This window comes from Globicephala melas, chromosome 4, assembly GCF_963455315.2.
Source record: "Globicephala melas chromosome 4, mGloMel1.2, whole genome shotgun sequence".
Classification (NCBI taxonomy): Eukaryota; Metazoa; Chordata; class Mammalia; order Artiodactyla; family Delphinidae; genus Globicephala; species Globicephala melas.
Genome location: NC_083317.1, coordinates 132,216,321 through 132,238,004, shown reverse-complemented (window position 1 = coordinate 132,238,004; position 21,684 = coordinate 132,216,321). Strand labels below are relative to the sequence as shown.

The window sequence follows — 21,684 nt, the reverse complement described above, 5'->3', positions numbered from 1 at the left end:
GGTGGTCTTTCAGGCTGTTGCTCTGCAACCCAGTGACTTCCCATGCACAGTGAGCTTGTTTATCCCCATCTTGCCAACACTTTTCTTTTCTTTGTAATTCAATCCTTTTTTTTTTTAGTTAATTTGTATTGGAGTATAATTGCTTTACAATGTTGTATTAGTTTCTACTGTACAGCAAAATTAATCAGCTACACATATCCCCTCTTTTTTGGATTTCCTTGCCACTTAGGTTATCACGTGCATTAAGCAGAGTTCCCTGGGCTATACAATATGTTCTCATTAGTTGTCTATTTTATACATAGTATCAATAGTGTATATGTGTCAATCCCAATCTCCCAATTCCTCCCCCCTCCCTCCTCCCTTGGTATCCATACATTTGTTCTCTATGTCTGTGTCTCCATTTCTGCTTTGCAAATAAGATCATCTATACCATTTTTCTAGATTCCACATATATGCATTAATATACAATATTTGTTTTTCTGACTTACTTCACTCTGTATGACACTCTCTAGGTCCATCCACATCTCTACAAATGACCCAATTTCATTCCTTTTTATGACTGAGTAATATTCCATTGTATATATGTACCACATCTTTTTTTATCCATTCATCTGTTGATGGAAATTTAGGTTGCTTCCATGTCCTGGCTATTGTAAATAGTGCTGCAATGAACACTGGGGTGCATGTGTCTTTTTGAATTATGGTTTTCTCAGAGTATATGCCCAGGAGTGGGATTGCTGTGTCATATGGTAGTTGTAGTTTTAGTTTTTTAAGCAACCTCCATACTGTTCTCCATAGTGGCTCTATCAATTTACATTCCCACCGACAGTGCAGGAGGGGTTCCCTTTGCTCCACACCCTCTCCAGCATTTACTGTTTGTAGATATTTTGATGGTGGCCATTCTGACAAGTGTGAGGTGATACCTCACTGTAGTTTTGATTTGCTTTTCTCTAATAATCAGTGTTGTTGGGCATCTTTTCATGTTTGCCAACACACTTAACCTGTGGGTGCATTCTCCAGCTGCAGCCTACAGAAAGTGATGATGCCAAATGCTCCATAAAACTGCAAGTCTTATATCCACTACTTGAGTATTTTCATTAGCCACTTTCAACAATAAACAGAAAGCCAGCATCACCACAAAACCTGAAGTTCAGTAAACTTTTTCATAACATTTATCACTGGCTGACAGCTATATAACTTCTTATTTACATGTTTGTATTTATTCTCTGTCTCCTTCCCCCAGCATGTAAGCTCCACAAGGGCAGAGATCTTGGTCTACTGTGTTCACTAATGTATTTTAAGTACCTGGAACGGTGCTCAGTACTCAACAAATACTTGCTGAGTGAGCAACCTGATTGGCAAGGAAACAGTGAACGTGAGCCTGAGCAAAAGTATCCTTGCTTCTTAGAAATTCCACCCAAGAACAGAAGGAAGGAAAAGTTTTGCATTCAAATCAGTCAAAACCCATTGCTTATTAATAGCTCTTGAGGTTGATTGACTAAGAAAGCTAAACTTGAAAACAAAAATGAATGTTACTATGGGTTACCTAGATTTAATTTTCCAGGTGTATTTCATTAATCTATTCTCCTGGATGATGAAGAGAAGACTGGCAGACAGAGTCATTATTCCTTGAATACTAGTCTGCCCTTTCCCAAAAGCAAACAAAACGTGGTAGAATGCTGCACCACCTCTCTTTTTATTTGTTCTATTCTGAACTCCACTCGTATTTTTATTAAGCGTCAAAAAATTTCTAAAAACCCATCTTGTGCATTAAAATGCTATCTGGGGACTTCCCTGGTGGTCCAGTGGTTAAGAATCCACCTTCCAATGCAGGGGACATGGGTTTGATCCCTGGTCAGGGAACTAAGATCCCACATGCTGCGGGGCAACTAAGCCCACGTGCCGCAACTACTAGGCCTGCGCTCTCTAGAGCCTGCGCACCACAACTAGAGAGCCTGCCCACTGCAACAAAAGATCCCACATGCCGCAATGAAGATCCTGTGTGCCACAACTAAGACCTGATGCAGCCAAATAAATAAATATTTTTTAAAAAAATGCTATTTAGTCCCTTCAGTGTTACTGCATATTCTAGTCCTCCTGCTTGCAAATACAAGGACAGGTTGACTGAGTACTTACCCAGGTAGCCAAAAACAGACAAGGGCCTTATTACTTCTACTCCAGGTGTGTTGATGGGAACAAGAATCATGCTGTGTTGTTTGTGTCTGGTCAAAAGAAAAACAGATGTTAGGAAAAGTGTGCTAAGTGGAAAAATAAAACAGATGTTAGGCAGAGTCTCAACTGTCATTTTTTCATTGTTGTTATCATGTAATTATGTAAGCAATGATGTCTGGAATGGGAACTGTGTAAAAAACATACATTAAGTACATTCAGATGCAGGCTGTGATCTGGAACAATGATGATTTTAAAATATGTGAAAGTTATTTAACTGAGGCTTCTCATTGCTCAAAGTGGTAACTGGCAACTGATGTTCAATACACTAAACATTTCAAAACTATTGCCTTGGATCTAAATGTCTAACTTACAAACAGTTTTGAAAAATTTTATATATCTTATAATCTGATCCAAACAGCTTTGAGGATTCAGCAACACTTTTAATACAGGAAATTCCACAGTGAAGAATGTACAGTAACACTCCCTAAAACGTTTTCTAAATACATGTTTTAGCAAAATAATTGTGAAATACAAACATGTGACATTTAATGTCATAATATATTTTATATTATTATGATTTGTGAGCCCAAATGGTGCGTTTTAAGTAAATTAAGTGGATACAGAGAAAGACCTACTCTTATTCCTCATAGATTTCTCAATCACTATTGTTTTATTACCTGGTTACACAGTTATTGTTACTTTTTCCCATAACAATTGCAATTTTGCACTTTGGATTCCCAGCTCCTAAAACCAGAGAGAAAATGAGAACAATACATCATAAAAATAAATTTTTAGCCTGACATTTCACCGTAAAAGTTCTAATCTTTCTAAGTTTACCTCTGGGAAAACAAACAAACAAACATACAGGAAGAAAACCCTTAATTCATTAAAAAAAATAATGCTATGTACAAAACTGTGTATCACCCAAGAAAAATCACTAGCCAAGGCCAAGAATGGACTTCTCAATGAGAGCTGCTGCACGAAAATAACCAGAAGTCAAAGAAGCCATGAGGGACTTCCCCGGTGGCGCAGTGGTTGAGAGTCCACCTGCCGATGCAGGGGGCGCGGGTTCATGCCCTGGTCTGGGAGGATCCCACGTGCCGTGGAGCAGCTGGGCCTGTGGGCCGTGGCCGCTGGGCCTGCGCATCCGGAGCCTGTGCTCCGCGGCGGGAGAGGCCACAGCAGTGAGAGGCCCGTGTACCGCAAAAAGAAAATAAAAATAAATAAATAAATAAATAAAGAAGCCGTGAAAGAACTGCAGCCCTTAAGACAAAATGACAGCTCTCCCATTCATACCATTTCAGACATCAGCATGCTAGAAAGGTTGTGAACTTCTTCTAGCATATTTCCTCCTGTTTAGATACCATATTTTCTGACATATGGACAAGAAGTACTAAAACTCATGATATTTACTCCCCAACCAGTGACTGAGAAAGACCTAATTTCCCCAGCCATGGGGCTGGGTGAGGGTGAGTCTATTTGAGGATTTCAGTACCCATCCCAGATTACATCATTTGCCCTAGTTACGCTATGGAGTAGCTGAAGATGGTTTACTTGGAACTGTCCACATATATGAGGCTCTGATTCCACCTTCAGTAAGCCTAGGTTTTCATTCATTGATTTATTAAGGGTTAAAATTTGAAAATATAAAGCTATTTTCATTTTAATGTAAACTTTTATTTAACTACAGTTTAAGGTCTATGGCAATTCCCCAAAGGGGCCTTCTTGCAAAAAGTAAGTTTCATTTTCACCAGTCTAAGCACCTAGTGCCTCAGGGAAACTACCATTTAACTGGTGTTCTAATTATAAGACTGCAAGCAACTGGGTCAGATTAAGTTAAACACATAACTTCTTATAAAAAGTGGTTTTAGGAGATGTGAAATCATATAAAGATAAAATCTGAAAGAAAATTTCAGAACATCAGGATGATTCAAATGGTAGATGATAATACTTAAATTACACTGTGCATCTTAACTGAAATTTCTTATCTGAAAACACTGGGCTGGGGGAATTTTTTTTACCCTTGATTCGTCCTGGCTCTGCAATAATATGTAATCATGCTTTGATTCTTAGCTAGAAATTATTGAGAAAAGAGTCTTTTCCAGAAAGGCTTACTTTTAATTTTTCAACTGGATATTTTCCTACTTGGGGTTTTTGAGCTTTTACTCGTAGGAAGACTTGAGGCCCTTAGGCTGAAGAGTCAGGCCACTTGCCCCATATAACACAGTGTCTCCTTGGTGGGTGTACTTCTGAAAATCAGATTAGGACATAATGGTATGACTTGGGGTTCATTTTCATTACAGATCTTTTCTTTGTCTACTTTCTATCCTGGTAATCAAGAACATTTTGGGTAAATCTTTTAAGGTTTCATGGATTTTAATTCTAGATAAACAGAAGCTGAATCCTTCAAAAGTAAAATCTTCTCTACAATTCCCTCAAACCCTAACCAAAAGCCATCTTTTTCCAATTCTATATTTCTCTCTAATATTTCCCAATAGTATTTCTTGTCTTGTTCTTTCTATCATAAAAAATTGTTGTCACAGCTTTATGTAAGTGCCCAACAGATTTCAGATATCAGGTAAATTTTGAAGAAACTCAAGAAACAAGGCAAATAATTCTTTAATTCTGCTTTGCTCAATCTAATATGGAAAACAATTCAGATTCTTAAAAGATAAAACTTCTAAATTGGCTCTCCTTTTTGGGGTCATTAAGTAGAGGAAGTAAGGGTGAATATATAAGCTGTAAATTTTGAAATATTTTGATTTAACCTTGATGTTTCAGAAAATGGGAAAACTCTCTCACAAATATATCATCTCATCTTAGCTACAAGCATAATTTGGCAGGTGCAGCAACAGAAATGTCCTTCTTCTAAAGGGAGTTTTTGCTCTCATGTTATTTTAGTTAATGAACAGGATACCAAATGTCATAAATTAAATATATTAAAGGAAATCTGAATAGACCAGAAAACATCTAAATATATCTGCTGTGTCACAGGCCTTCATGAATGAAAACAGATGGCATAGATAAGATAATTTTGTTTTTAATCCAGACTCTGTGGTATTTCAAGACTGTTCAAGTGCCAGGATTAAGTCAGGCTGAAAAGGACATTTTACTGATATTTGCTGATGAGTTTTAATTTCACAGGCTCTTACAACCACATGGTTATCAAACAAAATCATTCTCTAACACAAGGAAAGATGACAGGTAGAGAAAAACATGACTATTGGGTATGGATATGGTCTGTAACAATAAAAAAAAGTGATATAAACAATAATATAATGTGAAGTGCAGTTAGCTATGTACAAAGTCTCAAGGTTATTTCTTCTACCAACATTGAACTTCTAAGGTGAAATACTTAAACTTCATTTGGTCTTAGCATTAATACTTAGTTTTAATTCAAATACGAATAAAAAACCAATATGAGTTAAGTAACATTTTAAAATGAAATTTCCACTTGTTAAAAAAAAGAAAAAGTTTATCATTCAGTTAAAAAAAAAACAATCTCATGTGTGCCTTTGGAATATGTGCTATTATTAATAGGGGAAACAACCTTTGAAATTCACTTACTCTACTGCTAGGAAGGTTTACATTTAATAAGTATTCAATAAATGTTACATGCTGTCACTATTACAAAATATAGTTGGATCAAAATCAGGTCCAAATAGATCAGAATTGAAAATTTAAAAAAAATTTAAATAATCAAGACATTAAAGGGCTTCCCCGTTGGTGCAGTGGTTAAGAATCCGCCTGCCAATGCATGGTACACGGGTTCAAACCCTGGTCCGGGAAGATCCCACATGCTGCGGAGCAACAAAGCCTGTGCGCCACAACTACTGAGCCTGTGCTCTAAGGCCCATGAGCTACAATTACTGAATCCCACACACCACAACTACTGAAGCCCACATGCCTAGAGCCCATGTGTCATAAAAAGAGAAGCCACCGCAGTGAGAAGCCCGTGCACAGCAACGAAGACTCAATGCAACCAAAAATAAATAAATAAATAAATAAATTTATTTTAAAAAGACATTAAAAAAACTAGAAGAAAAAACAATTTAGTATCTATGAAATCTCTGGATGGGAAAGAAACGTTGAGCCTCAAAAATAAATGTGGGAATTCCCTGGCAGTCCAGTGGTTAGGACTCTGAGCTCTTACTGCCAAGGCCCCGGCTTCAATCCCTGCATGCAGCCAAAAAAAAAAAAAAAAAGAAATCAAAGGAAAAAGATTGACTGGTTTACCTGTATAAAATTATTGTACAGTAAGAAACAAAATTAAAGCAAAAAACAATTTAGGGAAAATATCTCACACATAGCTGGCAAGGGCAGGGGAAGGGTACTGAATCTGTTACAAGTCATTTAAGACAGCAAGATGGTAGTGGAATAACACATTCAACTGGCAACGTTCTAGGGAAATAGACACTTCCATATATTATTGGTGAAAGTGCAAAGTAATACCATTCCTATGTAGTACAATTTGGTAATATCCATCAAAATTACAGATTCGCTTATCCTTTGATCCACCAATTCAACTTCTGGGATTTATCCTACAGGTATAGCTGTTTCTGAATGAACTGACAGATGTAGATTATTAACTGTAGTAGTATTGTTTATACTTGCAAAGAATTGGGCATAAATCAATATCCATCAATAGGAGACTATTATATGGTATGTCCACATAATGGAACCCTTCTAAAAAGAATAAGGAAGCTTTCAATGCACTTAATTGAAAGAACTCTAAGATTATTCTACAGAATGCTATCTTTAGTGTAATAAGAAAAGGGATAGTTATACATGGTTAGTCCCATTCTTCAACATCCCTCAGTAAGATTAGATTAAGTGCAGTTTCCTACCATATCTATAAAGATGCTCTCTATAACATTATTTGTAATAGCAAAATGCTGGAAACATTCAAAGTCCTATAGCAGTTGAATGGTAAGTCAAATTATGGTAATCCACATAAAATATTATTTAGCTACGAAAAATGTCATTTATAGTGAGTTTGAATAACATGAAAATGCTTAAGCAAAAATGCTAAATAAAAAACTCAAATACAATATGAATTCAATAGGTAGTATGGACACTAAAGAGTAATCATAAGATTATTAAATAATGCTCAATTTGTATCTTAATATCGAAGACATTTTCAGTGAAAATGTAAAATATAGTTTAGTCAGATTGCTTCCCAAACACCTAATACTGAGAAAAATGGCACTACAAGAAGAAAATGAGAAATGGGTGTGGAGAGAGAGATTCTATAGGAACAAGGGACATTTCTGTTAGGACCGGTGAGGAAGGGTGAGAGACAATTTATGGTGAGAAGCCAGTTGGAATAAACTTATGGTGGAAGGCAAGTGGAAGAGAGGTGCAAAAAAAAAAGGTGCTAAAGAAGCATCAAGTAAATACTTTGAAAAGTTGCCTAAGGTAAGTGATGCCTTTCCCTATCCTCCAAGCTTTATGATTGACTTTCAAATGTTGTCAAGTATTCCCTATTAACACCTCTTCTAGTTCTGTTGAGGAGGAAAATACAGGAAAAGGTCAGTCAGTGAGCTAGTTTCACCATGTTTCATACACAGGTGTGACTCACTATATACTACCAGAGGAAGCTTGATCCTGAGACCCTTTATGCCCCAAGGGCTGGGTATGTGTTTGAGTCAGCAAAAATAATGACCGAATTGAAAAGATGTAAAGATTATAGCTTTATAACTGATTTACAAGAAGGGAATCCTATTTACAAGAAAGTATGTGGTTGAAAGTACATGGGGGAGGAAATGAAGGAAAAGGACAGATACTTTTAAATATCTATAAATATGTATCAAAATTCTATAATAGATGACATCATGGAATTATACACATGCATAAGGGATAGTATGAAAAAGTAGAAATCGTCTAAGGCTAAAGATCTGGATCTAAAATTCCAACTGCATTGCTAAATTTATAAGTCTGTGGAAGATAAGTTACTTAAGCACTGACTGGTTGATTGATTGATTCATTCATTCATAAATTAAATTAGTCATTAAAGAACTACAGCATCAAGGGCAAGTAAAATGGGACAATAATCAGAAGGGAAAGTAGAATTATTTATTAATTCAAAATATTTATTGAGTATCTACTATGTGCCAGGCACTATTCTATATATTTATATATGAAAAATTATACAAAAGTCCCTAATCTGATGAAGCTTATATTCTAATACAGGGTGAGATACATTAGACACCAAACACAATATAAATGATATGGTACATTAGCACATGAAAAGTGCTATGGGTAAGGTTGATTGGGAGTATAGGCAGGTGAAGGGTATTTAGTTTAATTTATTTATTTAATTTTTGCCCTCTTTTATTGAGATATAATTGACATACAGCTCTGTATAAGTTTGACTTACATACATCATGAAATGATTATCACAATAAGTTTGGTGAACATCTATCATCTCACACAGATACAAAATGAAAGAAATAGAAAAATATTTTCTTCCTTGTGATGAGAACTCTTAGGGTTTACTCTCTTAACACCTTCCATATATAACATACAACAGTGTTAATTCTATTTATTATGTTGTACATTACATCCCTACTACTTGTGTATCTTATAACTGGAAGTTTGTACCTTTTTTGACCACCTTCATCTAATTCCCTTCCCCTTCCACCTGCCTCTTGCAACCACATATCTGATCTCTTTTTTTTATGTTTGTTTGTTTTTGAAGTACAATTGACCTACAACACTATGTTAGTTCCTGTTACACGACACAGTGACTGGATATTTCTAAACATTTTAAACTGACCACTATGATAAATCTAGTTATGATATGTCAACATACAAAGATATTACTTACTTATTGGCTATATACCTCACACTATATATTTCATCCCCATGACTCATTTATTTTGCAACTGGAAGTTTGTAATCCTTTTTTTTTTTTGAAAATTTGATGCATGCTATGGAATAATGTATTAAATGTATACATATCAACAAAGATGTATTTGTTTTTATACATTTATTTATTTTTGGCTGCCTTGGGTCTTCGGGCAAGCAGGGGCTACTCTTCGTTGCGGTGCCCACAGGCTTCTCATTGCTGTGGCTTCTCTTGTTGCGGAGCTCCGGCTCTAGAGCTCAGGCTCGGTAGTTGTGGCATGTGGGCTTAGTTGCTCGGAGGCATGTGGGATCATCCCAGACCAGGGCTTGAACCCGTGTTCCCTGCATTGGCAGGCAGATTCTTAGCCACTGCACCATCAGGGAAGCCCTGTAATCTCTTTTTAAGAGTTTGTAATCTCGGGCTTCCCTGGTGGTGCAGTGGTTGAGAGTCCGCCTGCCAATGCAGGGTACACGGGTTCGTGTCCTGGTCTGGGAGGATCCCACGTGCCGCGGAGCGGCTGCGCCCGTGAGTGCGTGCGGAGCCTGTGAGAGGCCCGCGTACAGAAAAAAAAAAAAAAAGTTTGTAATCTCTTAATCTCCCTTACCTATTTCTTTCCTCCCCCATCCCCCTCCCACCTGTCGGCAACCATCGGTTTGTTCTCTGTATCTATAACTCTGTTTCTGTTGTTATGTTTGTTCATTTGTTTTGTTTGTGAAGGGTATTTTAAATAGAATAATCAGGGGTTGCCTCAGTGAGAAGGTGGTGATTGGACAAAGACTGGAAAGACATGAGGGAGTGAGCGTTGCAAGTACTGAAAGGAAGCACAGTCCAGGCAGATAGAAGAGCCAGTACAAAAGCCCTAAGAAGGAATGTGCCTAGCACATTTCAAAACAGCAAGGAGGTTGGTGTGGCAGAATAAGCAAGCAAAGAGGAGGAGAAGGAAATAAGTCAGAGAGGCAATGAGGGATGGAGGGTAGGCCATTCTAAGAATTTAGTGGAAGGTTGCTTGTTTGCTTCCTCCTGCTCCCAAAATACATAAGATAAAGAAGAATAAGAGGTAAGAGAAGGCAAAAGACCAGAGAGTCTAGAGAGGGCAGGGATAAATTTAAGAGCAGTATCCCTCAGCAAGCAGCAAGAGATCAGAGTAATGATCAGCCATGGTAAGGAGAAGAGATGCCTCTTTTGGAAGAATTGTGCTAGAGTCTGCTGAGGAAGGCTGATATGCTCATCTCTTAGCAACTTTGCCCTCAGTGACTTCACATTGGTAGCTGAAATTGGCCATGGTGGGAGTGTTTACACCATGGAAAATGTCTAACACTACAAATCCAGGCACTTTTTTCTTTTTTTCAATTTGGAAGTGTTTTATTTTATTTATTTATTTTTTAAACATCTTTATTGGAGTATAATTGCTTTACAATGGTGTGTTAGTTTCTGCTGTATAACAAAGTGAATCACTAATACATATACATATATCCCCATATCTCTTCCCTCTTGCGTCTCCCTCCCTCCCACTCTCCCTATCCCACCCCTCTAGGTGGTCACAAAACACTGAGCTGATCTTCCTGTGCTATGGGGCTGCTTCCCACTTGCTATCTATTTTACATTTGGTCAGGCATTTTTTTCTTGGTGAGATGGTTTAGCTGCATGCAAATAACTCTTCTCAAAGACTGGTGGATAACAAGGAGGAGAAGTTGGCTGTATTCCCAGACACATACTGTGGGAAGATGAAGGCCCCAGTGCTCTAGAGTCTCTTTTCTGTGAATCAACAGGAAAGTTAGATCAGTTGCTTTTAGAAAAAATGGCATTGGTCTGAAATAACTTCTGAAGGGGGAGACTGAGCCTAGAGAAAGTAAATAAGGGAACTGTTATGCAAATATAGGGAGAGTCAAGGCCAAGGGTTAAATCTGCATACATTTATCTTCTTTCTCTAACTTTCATTTGTTTGGAAGTAGAGGGAGGGGGAGATAGCCAGAGATAGCCTTTCCAGACAGAAGGATTTTGAAAGTTTGGAGCTGGCCATTGAAGAAGATTACAGGAAGGAACAAGAATTTAAAGTTGTGGGGAAAGTCATACTCTGGGGTCAAGGACAGATAAGGAGTACAGTGAGGCCAAGGGGAGTCTCATAGTTTAAGAAAAATACAAAATGATGTGGTATAAAGATTTAAATTCTACTATAAATACCTAATGATTACTTAAAATTTAGTTTTTGATAATTTAGTCTTTACAAAGATAACTTTCTAGGTTACAATCATTTTTTGTTTTCTTTCCTAGACAAAATAATTTTAGAGAGTATTTTTCTAGATGCTACCTACAAGTAAATACTTGTTAGCTGCCTTGAGGCGCTCTGGTGAATTCTTTTGGTTTGGCAGTCAGTACCTCAGCTGCAGGCACGTTCCTGTTCCCTTTGGCTAAGTGGAAACTTCGAAAGGTCTGTAGTTTTTGAAACGAGATTGAATTCCTTCAAGTTTGTAACCTAGGACACTTAAGAACTTGGATTTGAGTTCACAGGATGGTTATACATAAAATAAAAGATCAAGTGCTCACAAGGTTAAATTTCCTGAAAGCCTTACTGGATGTAAGACAAAGGCGGGGTATAAAACGAAAATAAAAGTATGCTGAGTTAGAGAGGTCATTCTATCTTACTCTCTGCACTCAAGACTGCTCCTGTCTGCTGACAGAAACAGGTTGGTTTTTTCTTTCTTCTTCCATTCAGACTTGTATATGATTTTTTTTTAAGCCCAAAGGTTTGGTATATTTATGTATGCATAAAAGTTTACATGTGCAGAAAAGAGCTATTTGAAAAGTTATACATGTTAACCTTAAAACAAAAATATGAACATAGCAAGAAGAAAATACTATTTTAATACGATTACTTGCCTATCAAACTTTGTTAATAATAGGTTTTGCTATATCATTTTTTCCTGCTTTGTTTTATTGTTAAATTTTTTTATTCTTATGATAATTACAAAGGCATTTAAATGTGTTTCTATGTTTCTGCCAGAAGGATCACTTCTGCAAATAGTTTCCATTCCTACGCTTATTTATTCATATTTTTAGCATGATTAATTCTTTTAAAATATCTTTCCTTAATATCTTATACTGTTTGGCCATATTATACCTTATCACTGGGTTCAAGATTTGTGTGATAAAAGAGAAGGAAAGAACAAAGTTCCTACCGTATTAATAATTAACATATAAGAAAACGAAGACTAAAGTAGTCTTCCAGATTGGAACTTTTCAAATAACTTTAAGGATAAAGGGAGACAGAAGGGCTAAGGAAAAAGTATAACAAAACTCAGCACTATAATAAAAACACTGAAAGTTATTATTATATATATTTTAAAACTTGTGAATTCTGTGCAAGCTTATCTTAATACTACAGGGTGTTAATAGCCAGTACAGTAGAATAACTTAATGAAGAGACATGAGATTCCTGCAGTATCATCCTTCCATTCTAGAGTAATAGCTTTAAACCTATTGGTAAAACGTTTAGTTTGACAAATATTTGCTGGGCACCTAGAGTGGGCCTGGCACTCTCTTCGGATATTAATTATAAACATAAATCCAACAGGTCATAGTCTTAGGGAACTTAGAGCACAGAGGGAAAAGGTAGTCTGAGAAACATGTCTTCCATAGGATGGGGTCAGTTCTCTGAGAGATATGCAGATACAGTTATTGGATCGGGAAAGTCTTCTGGAGAGGTGACATTTAAGTTAACTGGGTAGGAACTGGCCCTTCAAGGGAAGGGCAGGAAATAGTCCATCAGATAAAAGAACAGAATGAGTAATGATGTAGACATGTGCTGTAGCATGGTGTGTGCCAGAAAATCGCTGGCAAATCAATATTGTTGCTGTCTACCGTGCAGGGTGCACAGTAGAGAGATGTAGCAGGAACCATGGGTAGGACAACATTATGGAAGGAGCCTTGGGTATCATGGTAAGGAGCTTAGATTGTATCTTTCAGATGAAGGGATGTGTCTTTCAGGTGAGGAGCTAATAAGCAGCAGTGATGGATTGACATTTTAGAGAGAGAGCACTCTGATGGCAGTAAGAAAAATGTTTTGATAAGGAGGTGGTAAGGAGGAATAAGAACAGTAGGACGGGGCTTCCCTGGTGGCGCAGTGGTTGAGAGTCCACCTGCCGATATAGGGGACACGGGTTTGTGCCCCGGTCCGGGAAGATCCCACAGGCCGCGGAGCGGCTGGGCCCGTGAGCCATGGCCGCTGAGCCTGCGCGTCCGGAGCCTGTGCTCTGCAACGGGAGAGGCCACAACAGTGAGAGGCCAGCGTACTGGAAAAAAAAAAAAAAAAAAGAAGAACAGTAGGATGCCACTTGGGAAGATATTGTAATAGGCCAGGTAATAATGATGGTTGAATTGTGTGGATGTGTCAAGGAGCACAGATTAAAAGGAAGAGACAGATTTGAGACCTATTTGGGAGGTAAAATCAGAATTTAGGGGCTGACTGGAAATCAGGGATGAAGATAAGAGATAAATCAAGGATGGTACAGGCTGAAGGCTTAGGTGACTAGTGGAACAACAGTGCTACCAAATAGTAGTTTACAATCAGCATGTAGTGACAGGTTTTGGAGGGAAGCTAACTAGAGGAGACTTTGTTTTATAAAAGCCAACCAGTAAAATTAAGTAAAATGCTGAGATAATATATTTAACTTATTTTAAAATAAATTCATAAATATATAAAAATAATATTTATTTTAAATAAATAAAATTATTTTAATTTTAAAATTTAATTTATTGTCAATATACTGTGTAAGAATCACAAAGTTGTATATATAAAAGTTACAGGGTTTAATGATTAATAAAATTCCCCAGGGTATTATTTTTATCTTCCCTCTGTAAATCCCAGCTCCTGTACACAAACTTGTAAAAACAAGGGATGAAAAACTACTCTTGGGGATATATTCCAACGTGGCTTCCATTAAAGAGTTTCAAAGAGTGGCAGATTCAGGCTCACATATGTTATGGCAACAATCTATTCTCTAATAAAAGAATAAAACATATGCTAGATCAAAAGCGTTTCCACTTAAGAAATATTAAAATAAATATCCTGTATTCTTTTTGCCATTTAGATTGGAGCCATGGCTTTGGAACACAACCAGTCAACAGATTACTATTATGAGGAAAATGAAATGAATGACACTCATGACTATAGTCAGTATGAAGTGATCTGTATAAAAGAAGAGGTCAGAAAATTTGCAAAAGTTTTCCTGCCTGCCTTCTTCACAATAGCTTTCATCATTGGACTTGCAGGCAATTCTATAATAGTGGCGATTTATGCCCATTACAAAAAGAGGCGAACCAAAACAGATGTGTACATCCTGAATTTGGCAGTGGCAGATTTACTCCTTCTATTCACTCTGCCTTTTTGGGCAGTTAATGCAGTTCATGGGTGGGTTTTAGGGAAAATCATGTGCAAAGTCACTTCAGCCTTGTACACGGTCAACTTTGTCTCTGGAATGCAGTTTCTGGCTTGTATCAGCATAGACAGATATTGGGCAGTAACTAAAGCTCCCAGTCAATCGGGAGTGCAAAAACAATGCTGGCTCATCTGTTCCTGTGTCTGGATGGCTGCCATCTTGCTGAGTATACCTCAGCTGGTTTTTTATACAGTAAATCACAAGGCTAGGTGCATTCCCATCTTTCCATACCACCTAGGAACATCAATGAAAGCATCAATTCAAATGCTGGAAATCTGCGTTGGATTTGTAATACCCTTTCTTATTATGGCAGTGTGCTACTTCATCACGGCAAAGACGCTCATCAAGATGCCAAACACTACAAAATCTCGGCCCCTCAAAATTCTGCTCACAGTGGTCATAGTTTTCCTTGTCACTCAGCTGCCTTATAACATTGTCAAGTTCTGCCAAGCCATAGATATCATCTACTCCCTGATCACCAACTGCGACATGAGCAAACGTATGGATGTTGCCATCCAAATCACAGAGAGCATTGCACTCTTTCACAGCTGCCTCAACCCGGTCCTGTATGTTTTTATGGGAAACTCTTTTAAAATCTACATCATGAAAGTTGCCAAGAAATATGGGTCCTGGAGAAGACAAAGACAAAATGTGGAGGAGATTCCTTTCGATTCTGAAGATGCTACAGAGCCAACCAGTACTTTCAGCATTTAAATATAAAACTGCTCTGTCTCTTGCTTTGATACACATGAATGAGGTTTCTCCCTCAGATCAAACATCTGCATTTCTCTGAAATTCAAATCTCAAACACTGTGGTGGCAACTTATAACAAAGAAGAGGTTAGGGTGGGGAAGGGGAGTGAGGTAGAAGCCAAGAAAAAGAGGAAACAAAAAATAAATGCATAAAACATGGAAATTAAAATTAACAATATAGGAAAATAGTAGTAACAGTCATACATAAGAAAAACACTATAAGTTAGGTCATCTAAAACAGATTATTAAAGAAATTTAAATTAAGGGGCATTTATAATTATTTTAAATTATCTAAATTTTAATATAAGAACAATTTCCCTGCATAATTTTAGTACTTGAATAACTATGCAGCAAAATTCAATGTCTTTTTCTTTTTCTTGTTTCTTAATTTGTAAGAGATTTCATAAAACTCCAGAAAGAATAACAATTGGCAATCAAAAAAAAAAAAGCAAAAACAAAAACAAAAAGCTTTTCTGGCTATTGTAATATATTACTGGTAAGTTTCTAAACATGTAATTTGCTTTTATGATGTCAACTTTCTTTAGTAATAAGCTGGTTATCCTGTTAGATTTATCATTTATACTCTAGAAGCAATCCTCAGACAATCACATTTATCTAGGTTTCAATTTTTATAACTGCCTAAAGGGCTCATCCATTTACGTGAGTCAATTACTGAGGGTTGACTAAATAATATATTTTCCTATGTCTAAAGACTCTTTTTTTTTGGCGGTATGCGGGCCTCTCACTGTTGTGGCCTCTCCCGTTGCGGAGCACAGGCTCCGGACGCGCAGGCTCAGCGGCCATGGCTCACGGGCCCAGCCGCTCCGCGGCACGTGGGATCTTCCCAGACCGGGGCACGAACCCGTGTCCCCTGCATCGGCAGGCGGACTCTCAACCACTGCGCCACCAGGGAAGCCCCAAGACTCTTATTTTTCACTTAAATACTTGTATTTTTAAACAATGAAAATATGTACCACAATAAATTATTTTTAATAATATGGGCTGCTTATCTCTTTAAAAACAATTATATATAAATTATTATAGTCCATGTAATATGCCCCTATTAAAATTTTTGATATAAATGACAAAGGTCAAAAATAGTGTGCACTAATATAAATTTTTTCTCCCACAAACTGTAAAAAAAAAGACGTTTTCTGCTCTTAAATAAACATTGCCCAATCAAGACATTGTTTTAAAATTACTTTTCTTTTTATCAACTATTTCTAAATTTGAAAATGCTTTCAAAGACAGAATTTAAAGAACTGTGGTCATGAAATGAATAACTATGTATCTTATTATTCTAGCACAGTATCTAGCACGAAGAATCAATAGAATACTCACCAGTGCACCACCATTTCTTGCCGTTAATTATATAGCTATCTCCATCTTGCTGGATGCTACATTCAATATTTGTGGCATCACTTGAAGCTACATCGGGCTCTATAAATAAGCAAAGGCTGAATTTACAGGCAGGCAGACACCATTAGTTTACAAAAGACCCTTAGTTAAAGAAATGTGAACTCTTTGAGGACAGAGGCATCTTTGTCTTTTTCATCTTCCTACCCTTCCCCCATTCCCCCTGGTTCTTCTACAACCTACACATAGTAGGTATTCAATAAATGTGCATTGGAAAAATGAATAAATGAAGTATTTAGAACAACTCAAGACAGATCAACTATCTGAATTGTGTTCTTGGCATCCTCAGTGATATATGACTTGGGATACAACTCAATCTTTTCTCCAATCATCAAACGTGCATTAAAAATATCGTTCTTGGGCTTCCCTGGTGGCGCAGTGGTTGAGAGTCCGCCTGCCGACGCCGGGGACGCGGGTTTGTGGCCCGGTCCGGGAAGATCTCACATGCCGCGGAGCGGCTGGGCTCGTGAGTCATGGCCGCTGAGCCTGCGCGTCCGGAGCCTGTGCTCCGCAACGGGAGAGGCCAAAACAGCGAGAGGCCCAAGTACAAAAAAAAAAAAAAAATCGTTCTTTACTTCCCACAATGAAAATCTGTACTACATATTTGCAAGCCAGATTTCCCCACCATAGGTTTAGTATCTTAAACAACTTCTTTTTTTTCTTTTTAAATTAATTTTTATTGGAGTGTAGTTGATTTACAATGTCGTGTTAGTTTCTGCTGTACAGAAAAGTGAATCATATATCCACTCTTTCTCAGATTCTTTTCCCATATAGGTCATTACAGAGTATTGAGTAGAGTTCCCTGTGCTATACAGTAGGTTCTCAGCAGTTATCTGTTTTATACATAGTAATGTGTATATGTTAATCCCAATCTCCCTATTTATCTCCCCACTCCCTCCCCCGCTTTCCCCCTTGGTAACCATAAATTTGTTTTTGACATCTGTGACTCTATTTCTGTAGTATCTTAAACAACTTCTAACTGCAAATTCCATCAGGAATGCTTTCACCAATCTATTTATTTTGCATTCTATAAAGCTTGCTCAACACTTAATGTCTTCAGAAAGTTTTCCATAGGACACTTTTACAAGACTGCTTTACTGCATTGCATTTTAGAACTTAGAGGCTAGCTCTCAATCATAGTAATCTGCACTTGTTAATGTGCTGCTCTTTTGAATGGATCCTTAAGATATTTTATGTGTTCTCTTTCTAAAACTAGAGACCCTCTTTCTTTAGAAAAGGAGGTGTGTACTCTATTTATTTTGTAATTAATTAGAGCTTTGTAGACAACACAGCATACAGCAGGTATTCAATAAAGGCCTCTTACTGGTTTAAATGGAGATCAGTTTTGCTATTATAAATGTATGCAATGTTAGAGAAGGACAATAAAATCTGGCCAAAATCATGGCCAGATGAAATTGAGTTTAATTCTAAACTCAAATATGGAACAATGATTTTGTCCTTTGAAGAGTGCTTAATTACTGTTTCCTATGTACAAATGCACCAAAACCCATTTTTATTAACATGCTCCTAGTTTAATTACCCTACATGATTATAATTTGAGCTATATGACCAACACTGGTGAAAGTTCTATTTTTCTGGGTTTATGGAAGAGTTGAGTAGTTTTTAAGTGTCAATATAAAATTATCACAAAGATCAATATTTCATACACTAGGGTAAAAAAGATCTTAAACACTCACAGATGGCAATTTTAGATGCAAGTCAAAAGGTTATAAAACTAGGTTTACTCTGCTGCTAATGCCTAAAGCAGGCTACCAGAAAACATCATCTGGTGTCCTCCCAAAGGGGAGGACAATTTTATTCTGCACATTTAAAAATGCCAAAAATTAAAATTGGGCTCCAACAAACATGTTCACATTTCTGGTCACAGGCAAATTTGCCTGAAACACAGAGCCACGTCCCACATTTCTTCAGTTCCTCCATAATAACTGGGACGAGTGGCTGCCCAATGGGAGAATGTGACTGAATTGCTCTTACCTGTCATACAGAAGCAAGAGGCAATGCTCCCTTGAAGAAGAGGCTCAAGCCACTGCTGCTTCTGTTTCTCACTTCCATATAGGTGAAGCACCTCCATGTTCCCTGTGTCTACACGTAATAAGGAAAAGCACTTGTTTTGCATTTAAAAATTTATCAATGTGAAATCCAAACTATATATAGAAAACAGACATGAATCTTTTTAGAGCAAATATTTACTAACAAAAATATTTTGAAACATAACAGACGAGATTGGGTGCATTCAGGGTGGCATGGCCGTAGACTAAACATAATAGTAAATACAATTTACAAGGAAGGTATGTCATAAGTAGTTACAAGTACATGGCATTTGGTGCCTATTTATTCAACTTGTTCTGAATCACAGACACTTGTCTACTTCATCCCAATGAAGCATGGCTCTGAGTTTTAACTCAATTAGGACTGAGGAAAATAATTTACTGGCCTAACCTTTCCCTGCTATCTTGCAAATATACTCTGCTTGGAGTGACTGCAATGCTCTTAGAGAACAATTAACATTACTTATTACTGAGACTCCTGTTCCTCAAACATACCTTGTGCTTTTTAACTTCCACATGTTTGCTTGGGCCAGGCCTTCTCTCTGGTGAAATTCTACCTGTCACTCCTAAGTAAACTTCTGCTTCTGAGCCATCTCCATTGTGAAGACTCTCCAGCTACCCAATCAGAAATATCTCCTTCCTTTGACCTCACATAGTAATTATTGTCTTTTTACCGCTAACACTGCTCTTACTTTTGTGATCCCATACCACCTAGAAAAGTACTAGGTAATATCTCAAGGATGCTAAACATGGAATCCCTGCCCTGGATAGAAAATGACAATAGATAACTTCAAAGACCCTCTCCAGCCCTCAGAGGGCATTGTGCAATACATGATACACTGCAGTATCACTCTCAGGTGAAAAAGAATGCTTCATGTCTGCTGTGGAGCAAAATGCTCTAGATGCCTTTCTCTGATTTTCATTCCCATCAAATTTCTAAAAATACTCTCTAAAACCTTTCTCTTGAATGCTGATTACTTATAAGATTTTGAGGAAGAATTTTTCAATATCGTCTCTTACAATGATATTAAGGACAGCTATTGAAATGCCTATGAAAATTGAGCTAAGTCTAAGTTAAGTCTCTCAAAACATGTTTGTACTCTGTTCAGGCACTCCTAACAGGGCCCAAGTTATATTAAAATGCACACAATTCCTAGTAGATTAACACAAGCTTAAAATTCTTTTCAACTGAGGGAGAAAATGAGTCTTGAATTATAATTAATGAAGTTCATTGTTTTCTTTGCTTGTTTTAAATCCAGTGTTTCTTGTAGTTTGAATGAGGTAAATATTGAATAAAAACTTTCCAAAAATTAGTTTATTCTGAGAATCTGACAAACCAAAGTTATCATTTATAGGTTCGTTAAAAAAAAAAAAAGCCTAGATAAATTACTTGTACAAAAAAAAAAATTTCCCCCAAATTAGCCTAAAGGCCTCCAAATTTTCTAGTAACGGCTTTAGAATTAAAATGACTATTTTCAACATTCCAATATACAATATTGTATGACTAATTGATGGGCAAAAAAACCAAACCAAAACAAAAGGCAAATCAGAAGACTACATATGTGTCCCATAATATTTTATAACTATTTGGGAAATAATTTGGGTATCTTGAGTAGAAATTCATCTCATATACACTTAAGAAAACTCTTAAGTATTTAATCAACATCAATCATATTCCCTTCTTTATCTGCTTTGTATAAAGCAAAACACAGTGCTCTAAAACACAATAGCCCAAAGGCCTTCATGAATATATCTCCACTACAAAGAGAAAATGCCTAGTTTTCTACCTATGGTTTTATACATCTTGTTTGCTGAGGACAGTTGCTTATCATACTTTGGTCAAAGAAAATGTATTTCCCTTGCCAATTTTAAAATTTCAGCAGTTTGGTGGTATCATATTATAACCGATAGACTAATGAAATTTTAATACTAGAAAAAAGTCTTTGACCATCTAGTGAAAAGTTCATAGGTCAAATGGAAAAATAGCGGCAGAGCTGCATCTGCAATGGATGCCTTCTATAGCATTATTTTTCGTATTATGACCCATTAGTTTGTCATAAAATTAATTCAATGGAATATGACTAGCATTCTCTGAGAAATGAAAATAGATCAAAATAGAATACATTAGACTAGACTCAGTGGAAAATATATGAATTCATGTAGTAAGGGAAACTTGTTTCATGAAGCCTTTTTTCAGTAATATATGTCTCTCCCCTCCTCATTTCCATAAATCAATCCATGAACACACACATACAGCTTCAAACACTACATATTGGGTCACAATATAAAATATATCTTACTATGAGTGGCAATAAAAAAAGTTTTAAGCAAAAGACTACCAGTCTCTTTCCACAAAATTATGCTACCTATGGTAACATGATATAATAGCTACACATAAAGAGATAAAATCTTTAGAAACTCTGTGAATAGATTTATTTACTTTTACAGTAGCCTCATTATTGGATTAAAATGTAGTCATCAGTAAATAGACAAATCAGTGTTTTGAAGAGAGAAAACCATATCTGGGACAAGTTCAACCATTATCAGAGGTTTATGGATTATCTTAATAATTCCCGAGAAATGAGAGTCAAAGTCCAGTGTGGAAACACTTCGAGAAGCAACTAGATTGTGTTTTCTCTGACATCAAACATACCTCTTTTGGGCACTTCCCTGCTTCACTAACTCTTTTTGGGCCATACAATAAGCACAAAAGGCAAAACGAGGACTAACTTGTGCAGGGACACTATAGGATATTATACAATTATCCTTCTACTACAAATCAAATACCAGTCCTTGACTGGAAGCATCAAAAATAACCACAGTAACTTTGGGGAAAAAAGACAAAAGACATATCAAGGGTCTACCCTAGACCTACTGAATCAGAATCTCCAGGGATGAAGCCTGTGAATCTGGATTTTTTCAAAGCTTTTTAGGGGGTTCCTTCTGCAAATTGGGTTTGAAAACACCTTCTAAAGACTACATTCCTGGTT

At 36.9% G+C, this 21,684-nt stretch overlaps 2 protein-coding genes across 4 annotated transcripts in view; one reads left to right on the top strand and one right to left on the bottom strand.

Moving 5' to 3' along the window:
* ACAD11 (acyl-CoA dehydrogenase family member 11) overlaps positions 1–21,684 on the bottom strand; it is an 89,199-nt gene that overhangs the window by 21,318 nt on the left and 46,197 nt on the right. For all 3 annotated transcript variants that reach the window (XM_030873476.3, XM_060298606.2, XM_030873477.3), the window contains exons 12-15: positions 18,621–18,728; positions 16,551–16,649; positions 2,850–2,916; positions 2,137–2,222 (exon numbers count right to left, since the gene is read on the bottom strand). In XM_030873476.3, the coding sequence (XP_030729336.2) occupies positions 2,137–2,222; positions 2,850–2,916; positions 16,551–16,649; positions 18,621–18,728 (360 nt within the window). The remainder of the gene's footprint in view (positions 1–2,136; positions 2,223–2,849; positions 2,917–16,550; positions 16,650–18,620; positions 18,729–21,684) is intronic.
* ACKR4 (atypical chemokine receptor 4) lies at positions 14,119–15,171 on the top strand. The gene has a single exon (XM_030873484.2). It carries the CDS (start codon positions 14,119–14,121, stop codon positions 15,169–15,171), a length of 1,053 nt encoding a protein of 350 aa, XP_030729344.1.

Excerpts from the sequence above, each read along its gene's own strand:
- ACKR4 (XM_030873484.2), top strand. The coding sequence starts at position 14,119 with ATGGCTTTGGAACACAACCAGTCAACAGATTACTATTATGAGGAAAAT.